Consider the following 27,416-nt stretch of genomic DNA (forward strand, 5'->3'; position numbering starts at 1 on the left):
TCACTTTAGAATTTAACATATAGTTGCATAAAAATATTATTTAAAGGGTTGTTAATTTTATTTCTTTTTTACTGCGATACTTCTATAGGTTTTAATTTCACAAATGCATTTTTTTTAAAATATTACGTTTTCAGAAACACTGTATTTTGTAATTATAATTATATTGTGCAGTGAATTATTTTACGTGTACATTTGCACGATTTGTAAGTGGCTAGTAAGAAGACGACAAGCCTGAGGAAGAATTTTACGTTAAAATATGGATTGGTATTAGGGAGAAGGGACATGTTACAAATGCAAGGGTTCTTTTTGGGTTGAGGTGTTTTACAAGAGTTTAGCAGCAAAGAATAAAAATCGTAGAGCTTACTTATGTTATAATACCCAGAACATACTGTATACATAGAAATGGATTGAGTTAGAAGCCTCCTCCTTTTCTTGAAATCGGTTAAAAATATAATACCAAAAAGAAGACCTTGGAGGAATATGTCACATTAAACTATTGTACAAGTATTAAATAATTGTGCTTATCGCTCTGTGTAGTATGTAAGGGCACCAAGAGTCTAGCAGAAAGTCCATAGTTCAGCGACACGTGGGTTTACTGTGGGCTGCAACACGATAAAACATGAAACGTTCTGAACATGATGAAACGTTGTGTGCCCCAGGTTATGATACGCGCAGCTACAACACGTTAAACCTCATCAACTATATATATTAGCCTCTTTCAAATCTACAAATCATTGTAAATCATGGACCAGACATTTTCAATCGACGAAGATTAGGGGGAGACGCCGATGAAGGAAGCAATAGATCATTAAGTCTAGGTGTTGCGCGCCACATGCTGTCATGCGTGCTATATATTGGAAAGTGGCTCCATACAGGACCTGCAGTGTAAAGATCACAGCTGGATTCAACACTTCTTCTATATACTGTTGGCTGTTTGAAAGCCTTTAAATCCGTATTAAACAGAAGCACGTAACGAATCTACAGACACCTAATTTGTAACGCCCGTATTGGAACGATATAGCTGTATAATAGTAGGCGTTTAACAATCAGTAGCCACGGTAAAGTCAGACACGAATGTGGCTCTCATGATGGTGAGGACAAAATGTTGTTCCGTCCGAGAAGATAATTTATGCCATTAGTATCTTAATAGGTGGGGTTCGGGGCGCCATTGCTACATTATATGCACCACACGGGTTGCAGTTAAAAGAAGTTACAGCAATGGGCACTATGAAAGGATACCTCGCCTCGCCAGACGACGTCGAACTGTTTGTGGAGACAGTGATCACTGCGCTACAGCCCTACATTTGTTCCTCAGTACTCGGGATATGGCTGTCCAAATCTAGCTGTTTACAAAACTGGTATTCAACATGTAGATTTCAGATTCTTCTCCATTGACCCTCCTGTCCAGACTTGGTTCTAAATGACTTTCTGTTTCGAACACTGAAGAAATACTTGTGTCGTTCATGTTACAGCTGTGATAAAGAATTGACGTTGATCCCTTATGTTGTGCAAGACTGGGTTGACGACTGTGACAAAATATTTTTCTTTCTGCTGGCGTTCAACGTGTTAAGTGAGTTAAGGTCACGGAAATGTATGCTAAAATCTGATTAAGTTTCTTGAAATGTTCATAATCTTCTTATATGTTAGGCTTAGAACTTATTGGTCGCCCCTCGTATGAAGTCTCGCCGTTCTTGTACCTATAAATGTCAGACAAAACTGAATTTCAATCTAGAGTCAATTATGATCTTGTTTTCTGTGAATCAAGCATCATTAAGATACTCAACAACTAATTAATGTACTTCGCTTTGCAAATCACAAGCATACATTTACATACAGTACGAACACTTCAGCTTAAAAGCAGAATATACCATACTATTGCATTAGTTCGAACATTTTATTTATTTATTTAAGGAAAAGAAGAAAATGCGCTACAAAAATCAATTTAATATGTTGCATTGAAGTTTGAGAAAGTATTGGAGAAAAGCTAAACTTATTGACAAACTTTTTTTCTAGAGTTGTTCTTTCTTTTAATGGATTGAATTGCCAGTTCGTAGAAGAAAACCGTCAAATTGGAAGTACATTTTTCCTAGATGTATATTCTTTCCCTACCTATGAACATTTCCGAAACTTATTATTATTATTATTATTATTATTATTATTATTATTATTATTATTATTATTATTATTATTATTATTATTATTATTATTTGCTGATGACGTAGATGATTGGATAATAAAGGAAAGTATTGTCAGTTGCCTCTACAAATTACTTATTGCTAACGAAAGACCATTAGGTGATTAATAAAGATCTGTAGATATCCTAAGACACAATCAAAATTAATTATATTAGGAATGAATTAATTCATTGGTCGCAGTCTCCATAGATCTTAAACTAGCCAAAACACCACACTTGGTATGTGTCCATATTGCATAAAAAATATTGTACTTTAAACATATCTATAATGTTTCTGTGTTGTATCTAATACTAGAGTCCCGAGACGTCACAATTTACTTCATGTAATGTACCTGATTCAAAAACTTATATTTCGAACTATACAATAGTGTAGACATGTCTAAGATAGGGCTTTAAAAACAAATATGTTGCGGCTCATGAATCTAAAGCAAAGATCCTGGCAGCGGGGGAAGGTCAGTTTGAAGTGACATCACTACTCCTTCACGAGTGTACTCAATTCCTTACTAACGAGTTTGTGTCTGTAACTTCAATCGCTTCTTCTGAGAGTATTAGAATACCGTATAGTATAAGAACATTCAGCTTGCGACGTTGTATTACTGGCTACTATCACCTTCGAAATAGTTATCTTGTGTGTCTGTACACTATTTAGCTAATGTTCTCACTTCTCGGAAGTATGTAGTTCTGTTGACTCTTTTTCTGAGATAGAGCTCCCTGGTGGCTATATTGTTAGCATACGCGCATTTTGGGATGAGAGATCCTGTTTCGATTCCTGGTGGAAGCTCACGTGGTTCGGATTCCACGTTAAACTATAGGCCTACATCTCATATAGCATAGCTCTCAATAAGACGTTAAATTCTGATTAATCAGTCAATTTTTCTAGGGTATTTTTAAGGTCCTGCTAATATTAATGACACCAGAAAAAATATCCGTCACTTGAGTGCAATCTTCATTCTTGAAAACAGCTTGCTATTATTGGCTACTATCACGTGTAAGTAGGATAAACTAACTAGACGGTCTCTTTCCTCTTACTTATTTTTACGCTAAAGTTCCCGTGCATCACTATTGTTTTTGGAATTGTCAAATAACAAGTGACTACCGGATTAATGTTTACACTGACATTAGTTAAATTATAGAAGAACGTAACGTTGTTTCTTCAAACCAGCACAGAGCTAAACTACAAGGTGGAAATATAGGCCAAAATTGAATATGTATATTATTACTGTTACCACAATATCGATTTGGGTAACATATTCGCGCGTAATAAGAGGCGCTGAAAGTGATCATAGTTTATTTCAACGTTGTTCTGACCACGTGTAGTGTTGAAATCAACACTGTTGCAGTTCTTCCACGGTGATGCTGAGGGTGGTGTTGGTAATGCTTTTTCTAAATTTCATCCAGGGTATGAGGATTATTAGCGTGTACTTTTCCCTTTAAATAGTCATAGATATCCATCGAACATGGATAGGTCAGGAAACCGTGGTGACCATGAGGCCCTGCTGACAGCTTTATCTTCCGGAATCGTTTCGCGAATCTTGGGCAGTGATATAATCATTCTGGTGTAAATTGTAAATACGAACGAGAAGAAAACTGTGATATTATACAGGGTGTAGTAAAAAGGTACAACAAAATTTCAAGAGTAGATTCCTTATAAGTAGACAAGCTAAAAAGTTCATATTACTGTATGCCGGGAAATGCATCTTTACGGAGCTACGGCCATTGAGCCACCTGACGGCGTGAAATAGTCATATTTTGGTCGCTCATCAATGTGATTCAATTTAAACCCCAATAACTCAGCTCCTAATTAAGCTAGGATTATAATTTTGGTATCGATGCATTTTCGAAGGACGAAGCTTTTGGCCAATATGCATTTTGTGTGTGTGGAGGATACCACGGGTTACGGGGGAGTATAAAGTACGCACGTTTTCGCTTTTTACATCAGAATTTTGATAATGCCATTCCTTCCTCCTTTTGGGTACACTCATAAGAATTGGAATATAAAGCAATGAAATAGTCCGCTATATGGTAATAGCCTGTATGTGTACTTATTGCTTACATGGAGGGTTAAGGGGGAAGGCAAATTTGGCCAATTTTTTGAGTTTAAGTTTGAAAATTAAATTTATTTTCAGAGTGGCTCTATATAAGACTTCTACGCAACAAGTACACATACAGGGTATTGCCATATAGTGGACTACTTCATTGCTTCACATACCAAATTTTATGAGTGTACTCCCAAGGGGAAAGAATGCCATAATTCTGATGCAAAAAAGAAAAAAAATACGTACTTTACCCTCCCCCATCCGCCGAGGTACCCCTTACATACATAAAATGCGTGTCGGCCAAAAGTTTCGTATTTCAGGAACACATTGATACTAAATTATTTTCCTAGCTTAATTAGAGGCTGAGTTACTGAGGTGTAAATAAAGTCACATTGAGGGGCGACCAAAATGTGAGTATTTCACAGCATAAGGTGGCTCAATGTCTGTAATTCCGTAACGATGGATTTCCCGACATAAGGTCATATGAACTTTTTTGCTTGTCTAACAATAAGGAATCCACCCCTGAAATTTGGCATACTTTTTGTTACACCCTATATATTTGTGAGATACGAAACGTAGCTTCTCACCGTACACAATAATTCTAAGTAACGACTAGAAAATGACTGTTCAATATAAACACGAAAATGGTAATAAAACAATTTGTTGGTGAGTGCAACACAATGATTAATAAAAAATATGTCGTAAAGAGGAGCAGGACTGCTTATTCGTGATGTCTTTGTTCATGGTTATAGAATTACATTTTCTATTCTTCTGATTTATTGAAAAATGATGAATTTATGAAACTGAACTTTCAAGCAACATTAATGTTTATTTTACTCTGAACATTAGGGAAAGCAGAAGGTATAGTTTGGGGACGACTATTTACCTACCACCCTCCTGAGTTGTCACAATAAATGGTGTGCTGTCTGGTCCTGGTCCAATGCGGTTAAATGCCCTCACTTGCACCTGATATGTTGTGTACTTCTTCAGGCCACTAAGCCTCAATTCGAACACCTGACTTCCCACCGTACTATATTTTGGAACATCGTTTGAGCCTTCAACTGAATAGCTGATGGTGTAGCCAAGGATATCTCCGTACCAATGATCCCTTTGGGGAGCCTATTATATAATAAACAAAGTATATGCTGCAATGTATGTCATATTACAATGAACAAAAAATACACTGTATATTCCATTACCTTTAAATATTTCAAACTATCAGTACTATATTTGTTAAAAAAATATTTATTGAATTATTGTTGTATTTTCTTTACTTCAAATAAGTGGGTCACCAAATAAGCTAAGATATTACATTTCAAATAGAATTTTGTATTGAGGTTAGAAACAAAATGTGATACAGTATATAACTTGTACTAAAAATTCCAGCGTTTCAAATATACATGCACGAAAATGCTGATTTTCTTTCAGTTTTGATATTACTGAAAATCGTTCAAATTCCAAATTTAAGTTATATTATTAGCTATTACTTTAGGAAGTGGCTAAAATAACAAAACATATAATTCTGAAACTTAAATTTTACAGACGTACACTTTATATTAATGAAACAAAGTAAAAAGAAAAACTCCCGATGGTTTAGTGGCTAACGCGTAAGCCTTTGGTGCACATCGTCCAGGGTTTGATTTCCAGTGGAAGAACACAAGAGACAAATACTTTCAAAATATTTCACTTTCAGTAATCATCCATTTACCTTAGACTAAAGAGCATAACCATTGGACGACAAACTAAAAAAGATACAAGGAGCAAAGTAAATTGACAAAAAAAGAACAAAAAACATCATCCAGATTTGACGAAAAATCTACTACTATTAGAAATTCTGAACACATTACTATATTACACTAATACATATATTAGGAATATATTGATATATCTGGGGAATTACAGAACAGACCTGGGGCGGTAGTGTGCCTGAAAAGTCCTTAAATTATGTAGAAAAACGTCGAAATCTGTGAACTCGGCAGTTGGTATTTTGGAAGATGGGAGTATCGAATGCACATGATGTTGGAGGAATCGCAACATTTCGTCTTTTAATAATGTTTAAATAAACATGCTTGTTGATCTTCACATTCACCTAAATGAGTGGGTCCAAGTGATGGTACGAAAAACGCCTCACGTAACTTAACCTCTTCCTACTGGAATAATACCTCCAACATGCTGTGAATGAAACGCTTAATTGTGCTTGAAGTGCACTCAATCTTTGCGTAACTAAAATATAAATGAAACATGCAACTTGTCACTTCCAGTTTGGCACAATTCATCGTCAGTATTGTAGAGCCCAATGAATAAGTCCAATTTTATACACCGTGGTAAGAAATTACCTCTTTTGTGGTAATACAATTCAAATGATCATTGCAGGAAACTCTCTTCGCAATGTTCTTTAGAATTGGTTAGTATGGATCTGCATTCAGGAATCCATGAGTGCAGGAACATCTATTGGGTTTAGAAAAGATTGTCCTTCATCAGACATGCTACTTGGAGGCGGTTTCTCTGGGGTCGAGTCTTCTTTGCAACCCAATTTCTGACGCCGTTTAGCGTTCACGTTTGCGTTAGAACAGTCCTGCAGATACTTTAAACTCTCTGCTCTGATACATAAACAAACACGACAACTTTACTGTCTGTGTCGCTATGAGCATGCCTAGACAAAATATTCGCTTTTTGTCATCCTGTCACATCTTTGGCTCACCCATCATGACAAGCTGTTTCCATACAACGTACTGATACACTCACTCAAGTTAACTGAAATGGATATTTGTCGGCGGAGTTCGGTACGAGGGTGGTTTCAAATGTTTCCATCCTGACACTCAAATATTACGCCAATGACATATAATTCTATCTACGGAAAAATTAATGTATCAGTTTCATATCTCTAGTTACCTCAGTACATTGGAGGCAGTCATTTTAATGAGTTTATGCGTTGAGTTTGCATATTGCATGACAATGTTCTAGTCCACACAGCTGTTGTTGTCAAGGCTGCTAAATCTGGACTGTAGGATGGAGGTTGGATCTACTTAAAGCCATAGTTTTCACTACAGCCCTAGCACCAACAGCTGTATGGACTAGAGCATTGTCACGCAGTTTGGGAGCTCAAAGCATAGCGACTGATTCAAATAAGAGCCTCCAACGAAGTGGCGCAGCCAGATAGTTGAATCTACCACATTAGTTCTTCCATAGATGGCTGTATATGCCAAGAATAACCTATTATCAATAGCGCGATATTTTAGAGTCAGAAGGAAATATTTGTAAATGCCGTCCTAATTACGTATTACCAGTGAAACACTATTTATATTGCTCGATACAGAACAATGCTGGTTCTAGAGAAGGTCATTATTTCTCTGTACGGTGGGCTTACATTACGTTTGTTAACGTTAGTATTCATATGGCGATCTTCTTGAACCCATAAATTAGTTTTTGTTATACAATTCCAACAAAAAGTTATTAGCCTCTTGTTATTTTTTTAGCTATTTGTTAGTTAAACTTAAACAATTTGTCATAGTGATGTAAACAAATTAGTTCATAAATAGCTTAGAAAACATGATAGTGAGTTCAAGAAGCCTCTCTTTGGGTCTACATGGAATCATATCATTTGAACTAAATAACGAAATTAACATAAGTGTCAAACTGTTATCTGGCTAGAATATCAAAGGTAATTTTATCTTCCGTCTCTCGGAATTAAATAAAGTACATATCTGACCACACTGCCCAACCAGGCAACAGTTGTGTACTATTGGCGGCAGATGTGTCTCTTTTTGTTCACTTTCTTCTCAGTTCGGTATAAAGAATACATCAGCTTCCTGTAGAGAAAACATAATAAGCCTTATGTGCTTTATGTATGTGAATGTTTATGGGCTAATAAAATTTAAAATGTCCCTTTACCTATAATTATACATAAAAAGTTACTGAGTGAGTGTGAGGAGCCCGCTTGTGATGATCTATAACCTAAAATAACTTAGAATTATTAGAGTAATACTGTATAGGATAAGCGTTAAAACTTTCTGTTTTAAAACCATGAGAGGAACAAATAATAATTAACACGAACACAATTCACTCACCTTCCATTTGACAAGCAGTTCTTCTGGTCCCACAGCTTCTACATGCACATTCTGTGGAGGACTGTGTGGTGCTGTAACAATACCAAACAAAACTGATACTTCGAGTAAATTATTTTTTTTTAGTCATTGCTGACAATTTTATATTTGAAGCTATGAATTCTTAACTTACGACACCTTAACTAATATCTGTAATTAACTAACTCAATGGTTTCTGGAACACGGAGGTTCAATGCCACGTTCAAGAAAACTCTCCATTGACTTCTATCCTTAACAAACTGGATCCAGTTTCTACTTTGTATTTCTATTTCTGCGAGATCGTCTTAATATTATCCTCCTATGTGTGCCTAAGGCTTCCTAATGGTCATTCTCTGATTGAATATCCAGTTAAAACTTTGAAAGCATTTATTCTTTCTTCCGTTCTGGCTATATGACCTGCCCATCTTAGTCTCCTAGACTTGAATAACCCTAACAATGTTTAGTAAGCGGTATAAATTATGCAATTTCTTGTTATGAAGTTTCAGCCGTTCTCCGTTCGCATTCCTCTTGGGTTTGAATATTCGTCTCAGGATTTTATTCTCAAATACTTTCAATCTGCGTTCTTTCCTCAGAGTAAGCGACCACGTTTCGCAACCATACAGCTCAATAGACATGATTATCGTTTTATAAATTTTAGGCTTCAAATTCCTAGGTGGAATCCACGACAACAAAAGTTTTGAAATTAATATTAACACGAATTTCCTGCTTTCAATCGACATTCCATTTCTTTTCGGGTATAGTTTTGATATGTTAGCATTGAACCTAAATATTTAAAAGTATCTATTTTGTCGAAAACATTATTTGATATTTTGACTCATCCATCACGATCCCGGCGAACTTCCATGTATAGTTTTCTCTGCATTTACTTCAAAACCCATGTCTCTGGAAGCGATTAATAAGACCTCCGCATTTCTTTCTCTTGTTTCCCTATCATCCCCTATTATATTTACGTCATAGATCCGTAAAGTAATTAAATCGATCGTCAGCTTTAGAATGCATTGTTACCATAGCATAGTACTTCACCGGGCAACTTTATATCTAAGTTCTTGTATTTAGAACTTATACATTTGTCACAAATGGGATTTAGTGACATTTTTTTATATATATAATTGAATTTGCGCTTATTAAATTGCAACATAAAATTATTTCAGTTTATTGGCATATATTCAAGGTATTCAGATTTATATTTGTGAGTTGGTTTGTACGTGTATCAATGTTAAATTGTATTATCCCCCCCCCTCTAGATCAGGGATACATTTAGCTTTATGTCACTTATTGTTCACCATGTATTTATTCTACATACGTGAGGTATAATCTATCTGGGAGGGGACGGAATTGGCTTTCCAGTGGTTTGAAAGGAAGATATTGAGGGAAACTTGGGAAAGTTAAAACTAATCTAAGTATATTTAAAGGAATTGGATGGCAACATTGATTTCCAAATTTCCCTCAATAACTTCCCTTTCAATGACACCATATTGTTAGGTAGGCTATTGCAGCACCTTTCAAATACGCTGTACTTCCCCTCTATAGAATAAAGGCAGGGTAAACAAAAAGTAGCATAAAATCAAGAATGGTTCACAACCTGTAGCTCTCGAACCGTTGATAATGGAATCCATGTTCGTATGAACTCTTTTGTTAAGAACCACACTTATTACCATTTCCGAAAATATTGTCACTTCCTCAAAGGATACATTGTATATAACAAGTAGAGGCAAATACAAGATGAGTTAAACTAATTATAGGATTCGATAGAGATAATTAAGCTATATAGTATATTGTAAAAGAAAAAGTCACCTCGATTTAGATTTTGAAACAATCACTCTTAAACATATATTATTAAAAGTGACTACATAACAGTGGAAAAAGTGGATATGAAGCAAGTGAGTATGGAATTTAGGAGAACAGGTTCAATGTTAACTTGATGAATCATATATTGAGTAACTAGAGAGCATGTTTTATATTAGAACCATATACCTCATATTTCAACTAGATAGAGGATATATTGTGGATACAAAATGTTTACAGTTGAAAGTATTCCCAACTGTGCATTAGATTCTGTCAGCCATTTTATGTGTTTGATATCGGACCAAGAAAGACTACAAAGAATGTTCATCCATTACATTAAGCTGAAACATCCTGAAATAAAAGGTTTTCAACAGGATGTGTTAGCAATCTAATTTTTTGCAGATTCAACTTGAGTGATTCAGCTTTGTTCCCCACGGAAGATTGATCTTTTTCAGTATGCATTCGATAAGTATGGTTACAGAATATATAGCTTATTCTGTTAAAACCACCTTTTAAATTCGTATTTCATTTTGGGTATGGGAACTGTATTAAATGCAGTACTATTGTATTTATTTAATGTTCTTAGTGCAAAGACAAATTTACTTTCCCTTGTTTAAAACAAACAAAAAAAGTTGAATAATTTGATAATGTAATAATAAATGAGCTATGTGTTTCCAAATATAGTCTACATCAATTTTAAGTTTCAGAAAAGTTTCAGAAAAGTTTCAGAAAAAAGATGTATGAGAAATTTTTGAAAGCGATTTTCTTAAAAACCCAATGAAGACGGCTTTTTGTTTTACAATGTTCTTTATACAGCTCAATTCGCTCTATCAAATGAACTTATGAGTTTGACTCACCTTCGTGGCGAAATTATCTAGTGCCCTTGCCATTTATTGGAACAAATGCATGTATAAAGGATAGCATACTCTGTTTATAATACAATCGCTGATTTGAAAAGTCGTGTGTCGAAAATGAGTTTACACGCAGCTTTGATTCATGAAGGGCAGCTACACCGTTGGGTTGTGATATGTAAGAAGTCAGGCTAATAGTTCGCACAATATAGAGCTGCAACATGTGTCCTGAGTTGAGAATCGTCACAAATCATTGACTTACGGCACTATTGATATTATTGACTTATGACATTTCTCAAGTCAGCGATTCAATACGAAAGAACACAGTAAAGAGTAAATGCAAATCGGTTGTTGGAAGATTGTACAGATATTTAACGTATGGCAAGATAGCCCCCCCCCAATTTAGAAAATTGAAACAATGACTAGGTAATTCGTTTGTACTACGTTTGTACCGTTTGTACCGAAAATATTTTCGTTTGTACCATTTTCCTTATAGGGTTACTTGAGAGGTCGACTGGGGGGGCTATCTTGGCGCCAAGATAGCCCCCCCGTATCACAGCACAAAAAATTGGAATACACCATTCGAAAGCAAATCGTTTGTACCGTTTGTACCAAAAAAAGTTTTGTTTGTACCCTGATAGTTTTCGTGAAACAGGGGATGACATTTGGGGGGCTATCTTGGCGCCAAGATAGCCCCCACTATCACAGCACAAAAATTAGAAATACACCATTCGAAACCAAATCGTTTGTACTGTTTGTACCGAAAAAACTTTTGTTTGTACCCTGATAGTTTTCGAGAAACAGGGAATGACATTTGGGGGGGCTATCTTGGCGCCAAGATAGCCCCCCGTATCACAGCACAAAAAATTGGAATACACCATTCGAAAGCAAATCGTTTGAGCCGTTTGTACCGAAAAAAGTTTTGTTTGTAACCTGATAGTTTTCGAGAAACAGGGAATGACATTTGGGGGGGCTATCTAGGCGCCAAGATAGCCCCCCCGTATCACAGCACAAAAAATTGGAATACACCATTCGAAAACAAATCGTTTGTACCGTTTGTACAGAAATAAGTTTTGTTTGTACCCTGATAGTTTTCGAGAAAGAGGGAATGACATTTGGGGGGCTATCTTGGCGCCAAGATAGCCCCCCCCGTATCACACCACAAAAAATTGGAATACACCATTCGAAAGCAAACCGTTTGTACCGTTTGTACGGAAAAAAGTTTTTTTGTTTGTACCCTGATAGTTTTCGAGAAACAGGGGATGTTATTTTGGGCGGGGGGCTATCTTGACGCCAAGATAGCCCCCCGTATCACAGCACAAAAATTTGAAATACACCATTCGAAAGCAAATCGTTTGTACCGTTTGTACCGAAAAAAGTTTTGTTTGTACCAAGATAGTTTTCGAAAAACAGGGAATGACATTTGGGGGGGCTATCTTGGCGCCAAGATAGCCCCCCTATCACAGCACAAAACATTGGAATACACCATTCAAAAGCAAATCGTTTGTAACGTTTGTACCGAAAAAAGCTTTGTTTGTACCCTGATAGTTTTCGAGAAACAGGGAATGACATTTGGGGGGGCTATCTTGGCGCCAAGATAGCCCCCCCGTATCACAGCACAAAAAATTGAAATACACCATTCGAAAGCAAATGGTTTGTACCGTTTGTACCGAAAAAAAGTTTTGTTTGTATCCTGATAGTTTTTGAGAAAGAGGGGATGATATTTGGGGGCTATCTTGTACGCAAGATATGCCCCCTAATGTGTACTTTTTTCCATGTCCATTAATAAGTATCATATGTTTATCCATGTGAATTGATGTGTATTTAGAATTTTGGTTCTGCATATCAAAATAAAAAAATGAATTTTTCAGTAATAACTCAACGTTAGAATTGAATCGGCGAGTTGGAAAACAGTGTGAGTCCAAAATAAACCATTTTGAAGTAAAGGCAAAAATAACACTAAAGATGTAGTACTACAAGTTGTAATGAAGAGCAGTGCAATTTGCAAGGTCTTGCACGTTATAACAGAATGCTATAATGTCGACTGTACATTTGTGGCATTAACTAACGAAAGTTATTTTTTTCAAATATCTCAAAATGCGTTTTGTGGACTATAGTAGTTTTCCACTCACCGATTCAATTAAATTTTCTCTATTTCTGCCCTTTTCCTTAAGTAAATACGTATTATTCAGCAATGGCCTATTTGCTTTCGTCTATTGTCTATGAAAGCGGCAAACTTCTCGAGCCGTTAATGTGACAGATATAAACAGCTAATTTTTTTCAGTTGGTGTAAAGCTGAAAAGTGGAAGGACGCAGTTTAGGTGAGCAAACATTTCATCTTTTAGTTTTCTTTGTTTAAGATTATTTCTGTAAATCCAGTTTCTTTCTGAATTTGTACACACTTCGTTATGCTTTTTACGGTATTTATTTACGGAAAAGGGCACAAATAGATTAAATTTAATTGAATCGTTGAGCGCAAAAACACTAGTAGTGCACAAAACGCATTTTGAGATGTTTGAAGAAAGAACTTTCGTTTGTTAATGCCACAAATGTACAGTAGACATTATAGCATTCTGTTATAACGTGCGAGGTCTTCCAAATTGTACTGCTCTTCATTACAACTTGTAGTTGTACATCTTTAGTGTTATTTTCGCCTTTAACTGAAAATGGCTTATTTTGAACTCACACTGTTTTCCCACTCGCCGATTCAGTTTTAACGTTGCGTTATTCCCAACAAGTCCTTTTCATTTGGATATGTACATCAAGAGATCTAAATTCACATAAATTCACATGAATAGACACATAATACTTATTAATGGGCATGAAAAAAGTACATATTAGGGGGCCAATCTTGCGTACAAGATAGCCTCCCAAACGCCATCCACTCTTTCTTGAAAATTATCAGGGTACAAACAAAACTTTTTTCGGTACAAACGGTACAAACGATATGCCTTCGAATGGTGTATTCCAATTTTTTGTGCTGTGATACGGGGGGGCTATCTTGGCGCCAAGATAGCCCCCCCCAAATGTCATCCCCTGTTTTTCGAAAACTATCAGGGTACAAACAAAACTTTTTTCGGTACAAACGGTACAAACGATATGCCTTCGAATGGTGTATTCCAATTTTTTGTGCTGTGATACGGGGGGGCTATCTTGGCGCCAAGATAGCCCCCCCCAAATGTCATCCCCTGTTTTTCGAAAACTATCAGGGTACAAACAAAACTTTTTTCGGTACAAACGGTACAAACGATTTGGTTTCGAATGGTGTATTCCAATTTTTTGTGCTGTGATACGGGGGGGCTATCTTGGCGCCAAGATAGCCCCCCCAAATGTCATCCCCTCTTTCTCGAAAACTATCAGGGTAAAAACAAAACTTTTTTCGGTACAAACGGTACAAACGATTTGCTTTCGAATGGTATATTCCATTTTTTGTGCTGTGATACGGGGGGGGGCTATCTTGGCGCCAAGATAGCCCCTTCAAATGTCATCCCCTGTTTCTCGAAAACTATCACGGTACAAACAAAACTCTTTTCGGTGCAAACGGTACAAACGATTTGCTTTCGAATGGTGTATTCCAATTTTTTGTGCTGTGATACCGGGGGGCTATCTTGGCGCCAAGATAGCCCCCCCAGTTGACCTCTCAGGTACCCCTATAAGGAAAATGGTACAAACGAAAATATTTTCGGTACAAACGGTACAAACGTAGTACAAACGAATGACCTAGTCATTGTTTCAATTTTCTAAAGTGGGGGGGCTATCTTGCCATACGTAGATATTTAATATACTTTCATATGGTAGTTACTGTGATAAAACTGGGAATTATTTATTCTGGATTAATTAGTTACTAGTGTTCAACAGCAATAAAATGATTAAGTAACCTTACCTTCTTCCTGTGTTTTTACTGACAGAACCTCGCTTGGAGAACTCTGTCCAATTCTGTTCACAGCAATAATTCGAATATGGTATGACGTATCTGGCTGAAGAGATCCAACCATTACTGATGTCTCCCGACCATCCACCTGAAAGGCAAAATAGGTATTGTAATACTCCTGTCATTTATTTCCAATTATATATATATACATTTTGCCAGTCAAGCCCTTTACATCTTGAAAGGATATGACAAGTTAACAACTAATGTTTTCTGACTCGAAATGTTCGTTCTTATAGCCAGTCTTTGGACACGAGCCCGTGAAGGGGCTGGAGGGATCCTCTTCGAATATATTCATGTTTCATCGGTGTGACGGCATCCATTGGGAGTTTCAGTCCCTCTGAAGGACATAGGAGTTTTAAACAATGCTCAATATTTAAGTGTTCGTGTTTCTGTTAAATCTAGTAGTGATGTAAAGTAGAAGAAAGTGTAACTAGCGTAAGACAAGAATGTTTGAAAAGTGGTAGAACTCTCACTCCTGGTGTAAGAGATCCCTGCTTTGATTTGGTGTTAATTTGATTTCTGGTGGACATATCAATATGGCCCACATAGCTTTTTGTGGATTTACCTCCGTCTTATTTCACATAATTATTCCAACAGTTCTCTTATAATCATTCACTTTAATCAATTATCCGTTTCCTTTAGCCTACAAATTATAATCATTAGACGTTAAATTAGATTTCATTACATTCATTCACTTTTTCAATCAATTAGAGACACGATGCCACACTGGTAACGCGCTCAATTTTAGTACAAAGGTTCTATATTCATTCTGAGGCTTTGTGAATTTGTACAGGACAATATCGTGTCCACGAGTATTCTCGGAATTCTCCTTTTTCCTCCCACATTATAATTCCAACAAGTGTTTCAAACCCATTCACCCATTCATTTTCATTAAGCATTTGTCTTCTTAAGCCCACAGAACATAACCGCTGGATGAAAAAATTTTTTTTTGAATCAATTAATCAATGCTTCGTGATCACGTTCTTATGTTGAAGTAGGACTCACTTCTCGAAAGTTATTTTTGCGTAATTAATGAATGCAGTCTGTGTTTTGAAATAAGCAACTTACTACATTTCAACCTTAGATAACAATGTACTCAAACTAAATGAGTTTTGGATCTATACAAATTCGTGAAACAAAAATAATTGAAACTTTTGACCCAAGCATACCTAAAAAGAAAACAGAATGAAATAATTAAAAATGTAAACACGAAATTACCGTAAAATTCACGGATCTTGTATCCCATTGTTCTCCAGCTATTTTATACTGCACCAGATAAGCTATCAAAGGACTTTTACCATCAAAAGGAGACTTCCAAGCCAAGTGGAGAGATCTACTTGAAACTTCTGTTATTTGCATGTGGGACGGCGGATCCGGAGGTTCTACAAATAAAATACAATGACACAAGCTTATGCATATTAATTATAAATGAACGAATGAAACACTTAATATAATGATACATCAAACTCGTGTATATACAAGATTATCAGTAACGTTGGCTATAATGTTTTACTACAAAATACCTAAACCTACATGCATATTAATTGGAGGGTAAAGATTGGCTATTGTCAAAATATGGAAGCATATACCTGATATACTTCCAGTGTATTCTGTAGGACAATATAGTATCCAAACTAACTAACTCAACGGCTTATAGAACCTAAAGTTCAATTTCGCATTCACCAAAGCTTTCCATTGACTTCTGTTCTTAGCCAAATGGATCCACTTCTGTTCTTAACCAAGTGAATTCTACTTTGTTCACTATTTCTATCATATCCATCTTAATATTGTCTCCTATTCACATCTACGTCTTCCTAATGTTTTTTTAAATTAGAATTTTAGTCAAGATTTTTAAATCATTCTTACTTTCTTCCATTCTGGTTACATGACCTAACCACCAGAGCCTCTTAGACTTGATGATCCTAATAATGTTAGATACAAGGTATAAATTACGCAGTTCCTTGTTATGAAGTTTCCGCTATCCGAAACTCACTTTCTTCTTGGGTTTTAATATATGCATCGGGATTTAATTTTCAAATAAGTTCTTCCTTCGAAGTAAGCGATTGTGTTTCTTAATCATACAGAGTTAATGACAATTATTGTTATGCATTTTTTAAGCTTGAAATTCTTCGATGAATTGAGGATGAAAAATTATTTTGAAATAAATAATAGCACGAATTTCCTACTTTCAATCGAAATTTAATTTCTTCGTAGATATTGATTTGGTCCGTTAATGTTGATCTTAGATATTTTAAAGTGTCCATTTTGTCGAAAGTATTTCTTGATATTTTAACCTATCTATAATTTAGATAGAGCATTACTGTCAAGACGAACTTCTATGCATTTAGTTTTCTCTGCAAACCATGTTCCTCCAGGCGACAATATTCAAAATAACTACATCATTTCGAGAGTTTAATATTAAAACTTTGACCCAAGGTAAGTTCAATACATAACGGGAGGATAATTTGTGCACTTTTTGATATTTTTTTTAACTCATTGTACACATGACATAATTTTTTATCCACGAAGATGCTTGCAATTAAAACGAAAATTTGTCAATAGCAAAAATAACAAAACATCACAAAAGTCATGTGGGTTATTCTCTTAATTATTGAGTCAAGGTGTCAATGGACAAAGTTTGAATATTCACCCTTGAAACAAAATAGGATATATGTACTGTTACACATTCACCAGCAACGTTCCTTTAAATTCACCTTGAGAAGGATAAACAGTTTGATAGTACTGCAAGTGAAACGCTTATGTGAGTATACTTAATTTAAAACAGTTTAAATCTCTGATTTCTCGGTACCTTGTACTGAAAGATAGATAGTTTGCTCTGCGTGTCCAAAGGCATTATCCGCTTGACAACTGAACACTGCTGTATCTTCTCTCTCTGCTCGAAGAATTGTTAGTTGAGACTGAAGTCCTGTCTCCGTCTTCACAGAGTTTAAGCTGAGTCTGTAAAACATAGCACAAGTGAGAGCATAGTGGAATAGAACCTCTGAAATTCTATAAAAGAAGACACATTATTGTGTGTTCTATAAAGCTATAAAAAATAACAAGAATGTTGAATAGTGTAGGTATATTGTGTGAAATCTGTTTTTCAGAGAGAAAAGAAGACTCAAACTTATATTAAATATAATTTTGTTTTAAATTTGTTGTCAATTTCCAATAATTTCGCAGCACAATGGAAATAGCGAACGGAAAAATTGGTAGGCAATGTACAAAATAATTTTCTAATAATATCATTTGCTGGCAATGAATTGGGCACACTCTTTGAGATATCTTTCCTAAATGTCCTTGGCCCTAAAACATGTTGCTACTACGGCATCATACTGAAAGTTGAACTTTACAGAAATCGGAAAGAAGCGTATATCCGACCTTCTTGGTGCAATATATTATCTAGTGAACTACGGACGTTGGATGTGTCAACCTTAGTTCTGATCCATCGTTTCAATTCATCACACAAGTGTTTGGTGAGTTAAGCTCATGATTCTAAGTGGACTAATGTACCTGGTGAAAATTAATATGAACAACAGTACAATGTCATACTAGAAATAGCAATCTCACCTATTGTCTAAGTATACATTAATTACAAATTTGGAGTGAAGCAATCGACCATTATTGATTGTTCATATACTTTTTAGTGCATCAACTGCTATGTGAACGGACACGGCACACAAGTACTTGAATTCAGCATATCAGCGAAAAACATTATGGCTTTTGAAAAATGGTGTTCGCAACAAACCAAAAAGGTCTTCGCCGAATTTCTAACGTTGAAAATGTTATTTTCCATTGTTCACATTGGAAATTCGTGCGTCAAATGCTTTTTTAAGGTTAAGTCTATAAGCATCCCGTTTTTTTCGGTGATTATTTCTCAATGATATATCTGATCGTTACATGCTACACCCTACGACACTTAGCGCGTGCTCTCAAATCACCATGTCAAATTTGGTTAAGAACGGTTTGAGCATCTCGTAGGAGTATCCGGATAAATGAACTCCCAAGTCCAGCTCCAAGAAAATGCAGTATTTTATGCTCAGCACGCTACCCAATGGAAGCATCCGTACTGCGTTGTATGAGACTCGTATACAATGGATTACAGCAAAAACGGGAAAATAAGAATGTTGTTTCGTCACTCCAAGGGATTGGTTTCAAGTATAAGATTGTACCATTGTCTAGATCAATCGTTTTCAACTGGATGCTCTTTGACGTCACCTTTTGCTGCTCCATTATCAGCAAACAACATAGAAAGAACAAGAAGCAGGCAACAATTATGGAGTTAATAAATTTAATGGTGAAAGACAAACAAGAAATCAATGACGTAATCGATGGTTTTGCAGATACGCTACTTATGAATACATGACTATGCGTACACTGCCAGTAGTTGTGCTTTGATATTTTGCTGCGTCGTCCTTTCCCCTCATTTGCTTTACATGTTACGTCTGTTCCTTCTGTAATCATAAAAGACTGCTTGCTTCTACGTCAAGCATCCACCAATTGGAAAAAGATGGTTCTCAGTTTTGTGCTGAAAACATAACCACACACTCCATACTCAATTAAACTTTGACATGGAGCTTATGTGTGGCGATGCTGTCTATATATCCTGGTCAGTTGTGCCTTGGCATAAAATATTCTCACGGAAATTTACACTGCCAAAAGTGGGTATCGATTCTATGTGACTTTTTCAGGTCTCACACTATAGGTATGTTTTGTGAACGCATAGCATTCGCTTGGACGAGTACATGTTCCATCCCCACAGATTAGACGCCAAAGACTATTTGGCTGCAGGGTTTGATCTCTGTACCTAACTATCCAATGGAAAAAAAAAAAACTCAAAATGTTACTCCAATTAAAAGCCGTCATCAATGACTTCAGGTTCTGCAGTTAACGCTATTTTCTGAACTACGTGCCTACATTTTGCTTAAAGAAGATTATGTAGAAAAATAAATAATAAAAAATCTACCTAATTTTTTCTAAGGACTTATTGAAAGATCCTCGTACATATATTATTATTTAAAACAAGTGAACATATGCTACAGCATTTCCGGAAACTTCGCTTTTAACGAGAGAAGGAGGAATTTCCATTTTTCTTAAATATATAAATTATATCAAGGTTGCCAGTGTCATCATCATGGGCAAACAAGTGAATTATTTGAAATGGTTCTTTTTGCACAGTTATCACCTTGGCTGATACGGGTTTTTACCATTTCACTTTGACTGGAATTCTTATTCTAGGGGGAAGAGGGGTGTAAATGTTTTCGCAAAAGATAATACCATAAACGCATTCTCACAGTGCAAAGAACTGAAAGAAACGATAAAATATGTAGTGCGATGCCATAGGCTTGGCAAGGCAGGGGGTTCTAAAGGTGAAGTTCCTAGATAGCCCAATGGTATCATACATTCCAAATTTGAGAAAGAAAATTTCTATCTACGCATATATGCATTGATATTACACGTAGAAAAATTGTTATAATAATAATAATAATAGTAATAATAAGTTAAATACAGAGTCGGATTTAGTCTTAGTGGGGCCCTAAGCTGTTGAAAGTAATGGGGCCCTTTACGTGTCCAGGTGAACGTAGCACCCTATATACACTAATGGATAAACTAATTGTATTTTAGGAAGCAGGCTAGCAGAAAGGACACCATTACTTACATCATAGTAGCCTACACAACAGGAAGCACTGTTGCTACGTCCTACGTATATGTAAATTTTATTTTATTGATTGATTTTCTTATACATTGAAAATTGATATCCAGTTTTCTTCAGGTTCTCGGGCCCCAAAGACAGTGAGGCCCTAAGCAATAGGTTGTTTAGCTTATACGTAAATCCGGCACTGATTAAATAACATTTTCATGTACAGAAAATCAGTAGCCGAATGCAATGATCCAGAATTTAAAAGTAAAATCTTGGCAGCAAGAGGAAAACTTTGAAGTACATACAATATTGCAGCCCACAATTGAAGATAAAATTTTACTCTTCTCAATTACAAGAAAATTTAACCATTGGCATACATTTGCTTCTTACATAAAGATGTTTCCTTTAGTATGCATACACAATTCCTTAAATTAAAAAAAAAGCTATTAACTAGAAGGTTATTTTAATCGATATCCAGCTTTTATACCTATAATAATAATGTTATGTTAAAAGGAAATTGAAATTTTACAAACCTATATTTATTCAAATTCAGCCTATGTCCGTTCATAAGCCACAGATTTTCTATCGGATGGTCTCCTTTGATGGTGCATGTTAAAGTTACAGCATCTCCACGTTTTACTGTTATGTTTTTGTATCTTGTATCAAAGTGAACTGGCTCTGCAAATAAAAAGAAAAATATTTTTTGCCATTTTGTAATACCATGTAATACCATGTTTTATCATTATCCAACATCACTGTAGAAACAAAAGCGAAAACGTTCACAGAAACCAAAAGATATGATACTATGAATTAAGGACGGAAGAATGAAGCATTTTTTTATATTTAAAAAAAAAACGGTCTACAACTAACAATAATAAAGAAACATACAACTTCTGTGATCCAAAATAAAAAACAACTCTCAGCAATTAGGAGGCTTATCACTGGATTAAGGAAGAAGCTAGCGAAGTGCTGTACAGGTTGCAAATGCGTGTCACAATATTTTGGGAACAAATCCCTCACATCAAAATAAGAAAGTTCATATAAACCTGTACTCAAAACTGGATAGTTTGGGAGATGTATCCGAAACCATCCATTTTTGAGCAAAGATCTATATGAGGTTTCTTTCTTATTTGGATGTGAGAAATATGTTCCCAAAGTACTGGAACACATTTTTGTAACACTTGTGTATGGAATATTGCATTGTGTGCTATGGAGACTTATATATTATGGAAGATAAAGAAGAAATAGTTAAAGAGCGTCGAAATGTGGTGTTGGAGGAAGGTGAAGAAAATAAAATGGATGGAAGGAGTGACAAAGGTTTTTCTTAACGCGAGTAAAAGAGAAGTGGACGGTTTTGATCAGAGTTCTTCATAGGAAGGCTAGTTGGATTGAAGACATTTTGGGAAGAAATTGTTTTCTTCATACCATCATAGAGGGAGAGATGGAAAGAGAGCAAGGGGTAGGAGGAAGAAGAATACAACTGAGCGATGATTTGAGAAGCAAAATAATGTTTTTGGAGTTAAAAGAGGAAGCTGAATATCGGAAAACGTGATGGAAACATTTCCACATCCGAAACTAAGCAAGAAAAAAAAACTCATTAGTCCCAGGACCTGCCAACAGGCAGAATAATTAATAATAATAACTCAGCAATTAACAACATGTATATCCTTATATAACACTAGTTACCCATCTACCCACAAGTATGGTATCCAAGTTTCAATATGCTGTTTTATAATTATTCAAGCATTTTCGTCTTATATGGTTTCATTCAATTAAGAATGAAACGAGAAAGATTATTATAGGTTACCATTGTACATGCAAAGTTGAAAAGAAAAGTAGGTTGTTGAACTCATGTTGATAGTGTTATTTAGTATATCTGTGTTGGTTTTGTAGTAGCACCATCATTTAGGTGAAATAAAATCTACAGGTGCTGCATTTACCATTTTTGTACTGTTCTCTGTTTGATGAAAATGCAAAATCTGCGCCATTCGATGGAATATATATTTAAAAAGAGCAATCCTTGCCCTTCAGTACATAATTTGTTCTTACTTCAGATGGAGATAATATCTAGCATTCCGTATAGAATCTGTGCATTCTACGCAATAACTCGGGATGAAAGGAAAGTTAAAATCGGTCTCTATTCGGGCGATATTACGAGAGAAAGTGTTTGTGAAACCTTTGACCGACCAATCACGTAGGCTGCGCATGTTCTACTAGGAAAATATTTGTCTCTGAGTTACGTGGTTTTAGGGATCTGTATCAATGTTGCCAATATAATAACCGCAAAATGTAACGATTTGTGAAGTTCTGCAGCGACACAACAATTGTAGCTTATTTTGGTGTGGAATATGAAACACAATTAAAGCATAGGGTAGTATTTAGTAAACCAATAATAAATAATTACACGAAGTAATATGTGAAAGTGATAATCTTATTAATTTGTCTTTCATGTTGGAGGATAATCCCCATTCGACTCGATTCTTAGTTAACTTTGGATATTTTATTGCCCCCGAGAATCGAACAGTAGATCACAAGCGCTAAATTTCGTTGCTTTTACACTTATTTTGGACTTGAGCTTTCTTTTTGAGAAACGAGAGTATATGAAACAGGAATCAAAACAACAACATTTTCATCGGGATTCGCACTCAGGTCTCCCACACCAAATGATGTAACGCTAATCATTTAGCAACTAGACGGACCAAGTTAATCATTTGGTTGCACTTGAACTCAAATTAAATTATTTTTTTTAAAAAAGGTCAAAATCTCGTTCAGTTTTGCATTACGAATTTTTCTGCTGAAATGTGCTTTGCTACTCAAAAATTGTTCAATTCCTTTGGGACAAAATAGATAAACAAAATACTTTCTATTTCTTATGTTGAATTCCATCCGGGTGATTCGGATTCCAATTTAAGCAGTAGATCTCGTCCATGTAGGTTCAGCGTTAATACGAAAAGTTAAGCCCAAATCAATCAAACATTATCAATCAGGTCTGGGAACTCTTGTCTTTTATTGTTTATTTCTTTCATTCCTTAGGTCAGTTTCAGTATTCGCGACACTGGATCTGAATTAAACAGTATTTTGGGTTGAGGCGGGGCGATTAGAAAAGATTGTACCAAAGTCTATACCATTCCAAGCTGGTAGTTAATCCAGGAAAAAGATATGCTTTACCTTATGCTTCTTCAAAATACAATCAGGTCGCGATGTCTCAGTGGTAAAGCGTTCACCTCTGGTGCTTGAGGTCCCTGGTTCGATCCCACCTCGCGCCAAGTAAACTTTGTGGTCACAAACACCGTGTGCGTGGGTTTCCTCTTGATTCTCTCGTTTCCTCCCACTATTTTATCCACCATTTGATTCATTTCTCACCATCACCGTCTCCTTTAGCCGAACCGGTTTAACCGTGAGACATAAACCTTAAAGATTTCATTAATTTCAAAATACAATATTACAAAGTAGAGTATCTTCGAAGGATATTTATACATTCTATAGCGAAAAATTGAAAAATATCACAACGCACCACTGATCCAATTTTCTTTTTGCATATAATTGATTACGGTTAAGCACATAATGTCGTGTGTCGTATAAATGTCTAACTAAATTAACTAAATAGTAACTAGTTTCAAAACTAACTAAATAATATTTAAGTAACAGTATTTTAGTAATATCATTTTCACGATATTATGAAATATTCTTCAAGAAATCATGCTGTTAAGTTTATTATTAGACTGTAGAAGGTAAGTTGATAAAAGACAAGGTGTATTCTTATTTGCTTCCTTAGTCTTTCCTTCGGTTATATTTCCTTTGCACAAGTAGCATTGATATACTTTGTAGTGCTGAAATCTCAGAATATGAAAGAATTTACAAAGTATCAAAAGTGAAAACTTCAATTTAATAATAGCATATTCATAACTTTTATGCACATTATAAAAATGCAGGTATATCTCACATTGACAGATTAAATACACTTGCTAACAGCTTAATCCTCAAGGTTTCGTTCAGGAGCTATGGTCTTCTGAAAGCATTCTTTAATATCCATTGACTAAGGCATCTCCAAATCTAGTCCATATATTGATGGCGAAGAAAACATAGAATCAATTAGTACTGAAGTCATCGTTGTATGCAATAAATGGAAAGAACATTGTTTTCGCTGAAAATGTGCAACGCAATAATACGTACTGAATTATTAATTTGTTAGTTTGCCAAACGGCCATACAAAGAATATGGTAATATGAACGACACGTAAAAATAAGATGCAACTCTCTGATCTTATATTCAATGAATGTGCGAAATTATATTCTGAGTATGAAATCATGAAGACAATTGATCTTAATTTCTACTTTGTTTCAAAGGTTCTTCTCCTTGTTTCATTTGTTCAATAACACAGGCCTACAGAAAAAAAAATTTTTCTTGGTGCCTAAAATTTTAGAGCTGATTTTAACTATGCGTGGGGCGCTGAATCCAATAATGTAAGCAGTTTTTTTCTATCAGCTCTACTTTGGTAGATACAGGCTACTGTACCAGTAGTGTTATTTACGTTACAATGTATGTGGAAGAAATATTACAATCCAAAATAAATATGTAAATTATAAATGATGTAACCACTATTTCTGCATGCTTCTTGCAATAGTATACAAAATAAGCAAAAGAAATACAAATATTCTCGTAAGAACAAGTTTGAATATGATCTTATAAACTCTGCAACTCAAATAAATCCTACTGTGCTCTATAGAGATTTCTATTTGGAAGAACGGCGCTCTTTTCTCATTAGTGCTGCTATCTGTCGGTACTAAACGGAAACTAGTCATATAGTAGTTCCAGAAACGTCCACTAGATTGCATTGGTATTCTACTTGGCTAGTGGATCGTAGTTGTTGTCTTGCAGGTGGAGTGACATGTTGGAACATGTGAGTTTTGTTCTGAAATCATAACTTGTATCGCGTATACTAAGGCTTTATATTTAACATCCGTGTTAGTGGCCTGAACATAAAATGAGTTCAAGTCGAAGAAGTTGTGTTAACCATCCTGATGTGTTTTGCTACATATGTGGTGAGTACACATTTAAAGACAATAGAAAACATATCAGTGACTTTGTAAAAAAAGCATATCATGCATATTTTGGTGTACGCCTAGGGGACCAAGATAAAACGTGGGCTACACATATTGTGTGTAAAATGTGTACTGAACACTTGCGACAGTGGACAACTGGAAAAAGAAAAAGTCTTAAGTTTGGTGTTCCAATGGTTTGGAGGGAACCCACAAACCATGTTGATGACTGTTATTTCTGCCTGGTAAATGTTACGGGTATGAATAGAAATAACCGGAACAAGTGGACATATCCTGATCTGCCTTCAGCAAGACGTCCAGTTGTTCATTCCGATGAAATACCAATCCCAACGTTTCACCACTTGCCAGAGCTTTGTGAGACTGAAAACGAACGTAGTGAACATTCTTGTGACATGGATGATGGAAGTGACAGTGATTATGAGGGAATGTCAACAATTCCTCAACAGTTTAATCAAGATGAGCTAAATGATCTAGTTAGGGACCTTAATCTTTCAAAAGAATCGTCTGAATTACTTGCTTCCAGATTGAAGGAGAAAAACGTACTAGAACAAGGAACTAAAATCACATTCTACCGAACAAGGGAAAAGGAGTTTTTACCATTTTTCACTGAAGACACAAATCTCGTATTCTGTCACGATGTTAGAGGTCTCCTAGAACACATGGGTCTTCCAGAATACAATCCAGATGATTGGCGCCTGTTTATTGATAGCTCCAAGCGAAGTTTAAAATGCGTCCTTCTACACAATGGCAATAAATATGGCTCAATTCCAATCGCTCATTCAACACGACTGAAAGAAGAATATGAAGCAATTGCTTTGGTTATGGAAAAAATTAAATATCAGGACCATCAGTGGGTGATTTGTGTGGATTTAAAGATGGTGAACTTTCTTCTTGGACAGCACAGTGGCTACACAAAATATCCTTGTTTTCTATGTCTGTGGGATAGCAGAGACAAAGCAAACCATTGGTCAAAAAAAGAGTGGCCGCAGAGAGACGACATGGTTGTTGGTAAGAAAAATATTATTAACATGCCTATTGTTGAGTGTGACAAAATAATTTTGCCACCTCTACATCTCAAGCTCGGTTTGATGAAGCAGTTTGTAAAGGCGCTAAATAAGGACGGGCCGTGCTTTGCTTACATGGGAAACAAGCTACCTCAGATCAGCACAGAAAAATTAAAAGCTGGAATATTTGATGGTCCCCAAATAAGACAACTCATGAAAGATCCGGCTTTCGTGGAGTCCATGAATGAGACTGAACGTAGAGCTTGGACCTCATTTGTAGAAGTTATCAAGAATTTCCTTGGCAATAATAAAGCTGATAACTATGTTGAGCTAGTAAACCAGATGCTTAATGCATTCCAAAAACTTGGATGTAATATGAGTATCAAAATTCATTACCTGCACAGCCATTTGGACCGTTTCCCAGACAACGTAGGCAGTCTGAGTGAAGAACAAGGTGAAAGATTTCACGAAGATATTAAAACAATGGAGGACCGCTACCAAGGAAGATGGGATGCCCATATGATGGCAGATTACTGCTGGAACCTAAAAAGAGACTGTGCAAAGAAACATTCAAGGATGTCACGAAAACGAAGCTTCCGAAGTGTTGAATAGATCGTTTTGAACAAATTATTTGATTTTTTATTCATAAAAACTATTATAAAATGTAGTTACAGAGTTATTATGTACTTGATGTTTGTGTTTATATGGTTTTCATTATTTTCAAAGTGTTCCAAATAACAGATTTAAATGTCATAGTTTTCTTTTCACTTACAGCACCTATGCAATTTTCAACGTTGTAGCAGGTCAGTCT

At 35.7% G+C, this 27,416-nt stretch overlaps 1 protein-coding gene across 3 annotated transcripts in view; it reads right to left on the reverse strand.

The window, feature by feature from the left end:
- The window catches only part of LOC145674331 (cell adhesion molecule Dscam1-like), a 1,494,831-nt gene that overhangs the window by 100,536 nt on the left and 1,366,879 nt on the right, over window positions 1–27,416 (reverse strand). For all 3 annotated transcript variants that reach the window (XM_081744257.1, XM_081744259.1, XM_081744258.1), the window contains exons 16-21: window positions 21,075–21,219; window positions 17,710–17,858; window positions 16,119–16,282; window positions 14,853–14,988; window positions 8,298–8,368; window positions 5,121–5,349 (exon numbers count right to left, since the gene is read on the reverse strand). In XM_081744257.1, coding sequence (XP_081600383.1) covers window positions 5,121–5,349; window positions 8,298–8,368; window positions 14,853–14,988; window positions 16,119–16,282; window positions 17,710–17,858; window positions 21,075–21,219 — 894 coding nt within the window. The remainder of the gene's footprint in view (window positions 1–5,120; window positions 5,350–8,297; window positions 8,369–14,852; window positions 14,989–16,118; window positions 16,283–17,709; window positions 17,859–21,074; window positions 21,220–27,416) is intronic.

Source organism: Thermobia domestica, chromosome 17, assembly GCF_964235325.1.
Source record: "Thermobia domestica chromosome 17, izTheDome1.hap1.1, whole genome shotgun sequence".
Taxonomy (NCBI): Eukaryota; Metazoa; Arthropoda; class Insecta; order Zygentoma; family Lepismatidae; genus Thermobia; species Thermobia domestica.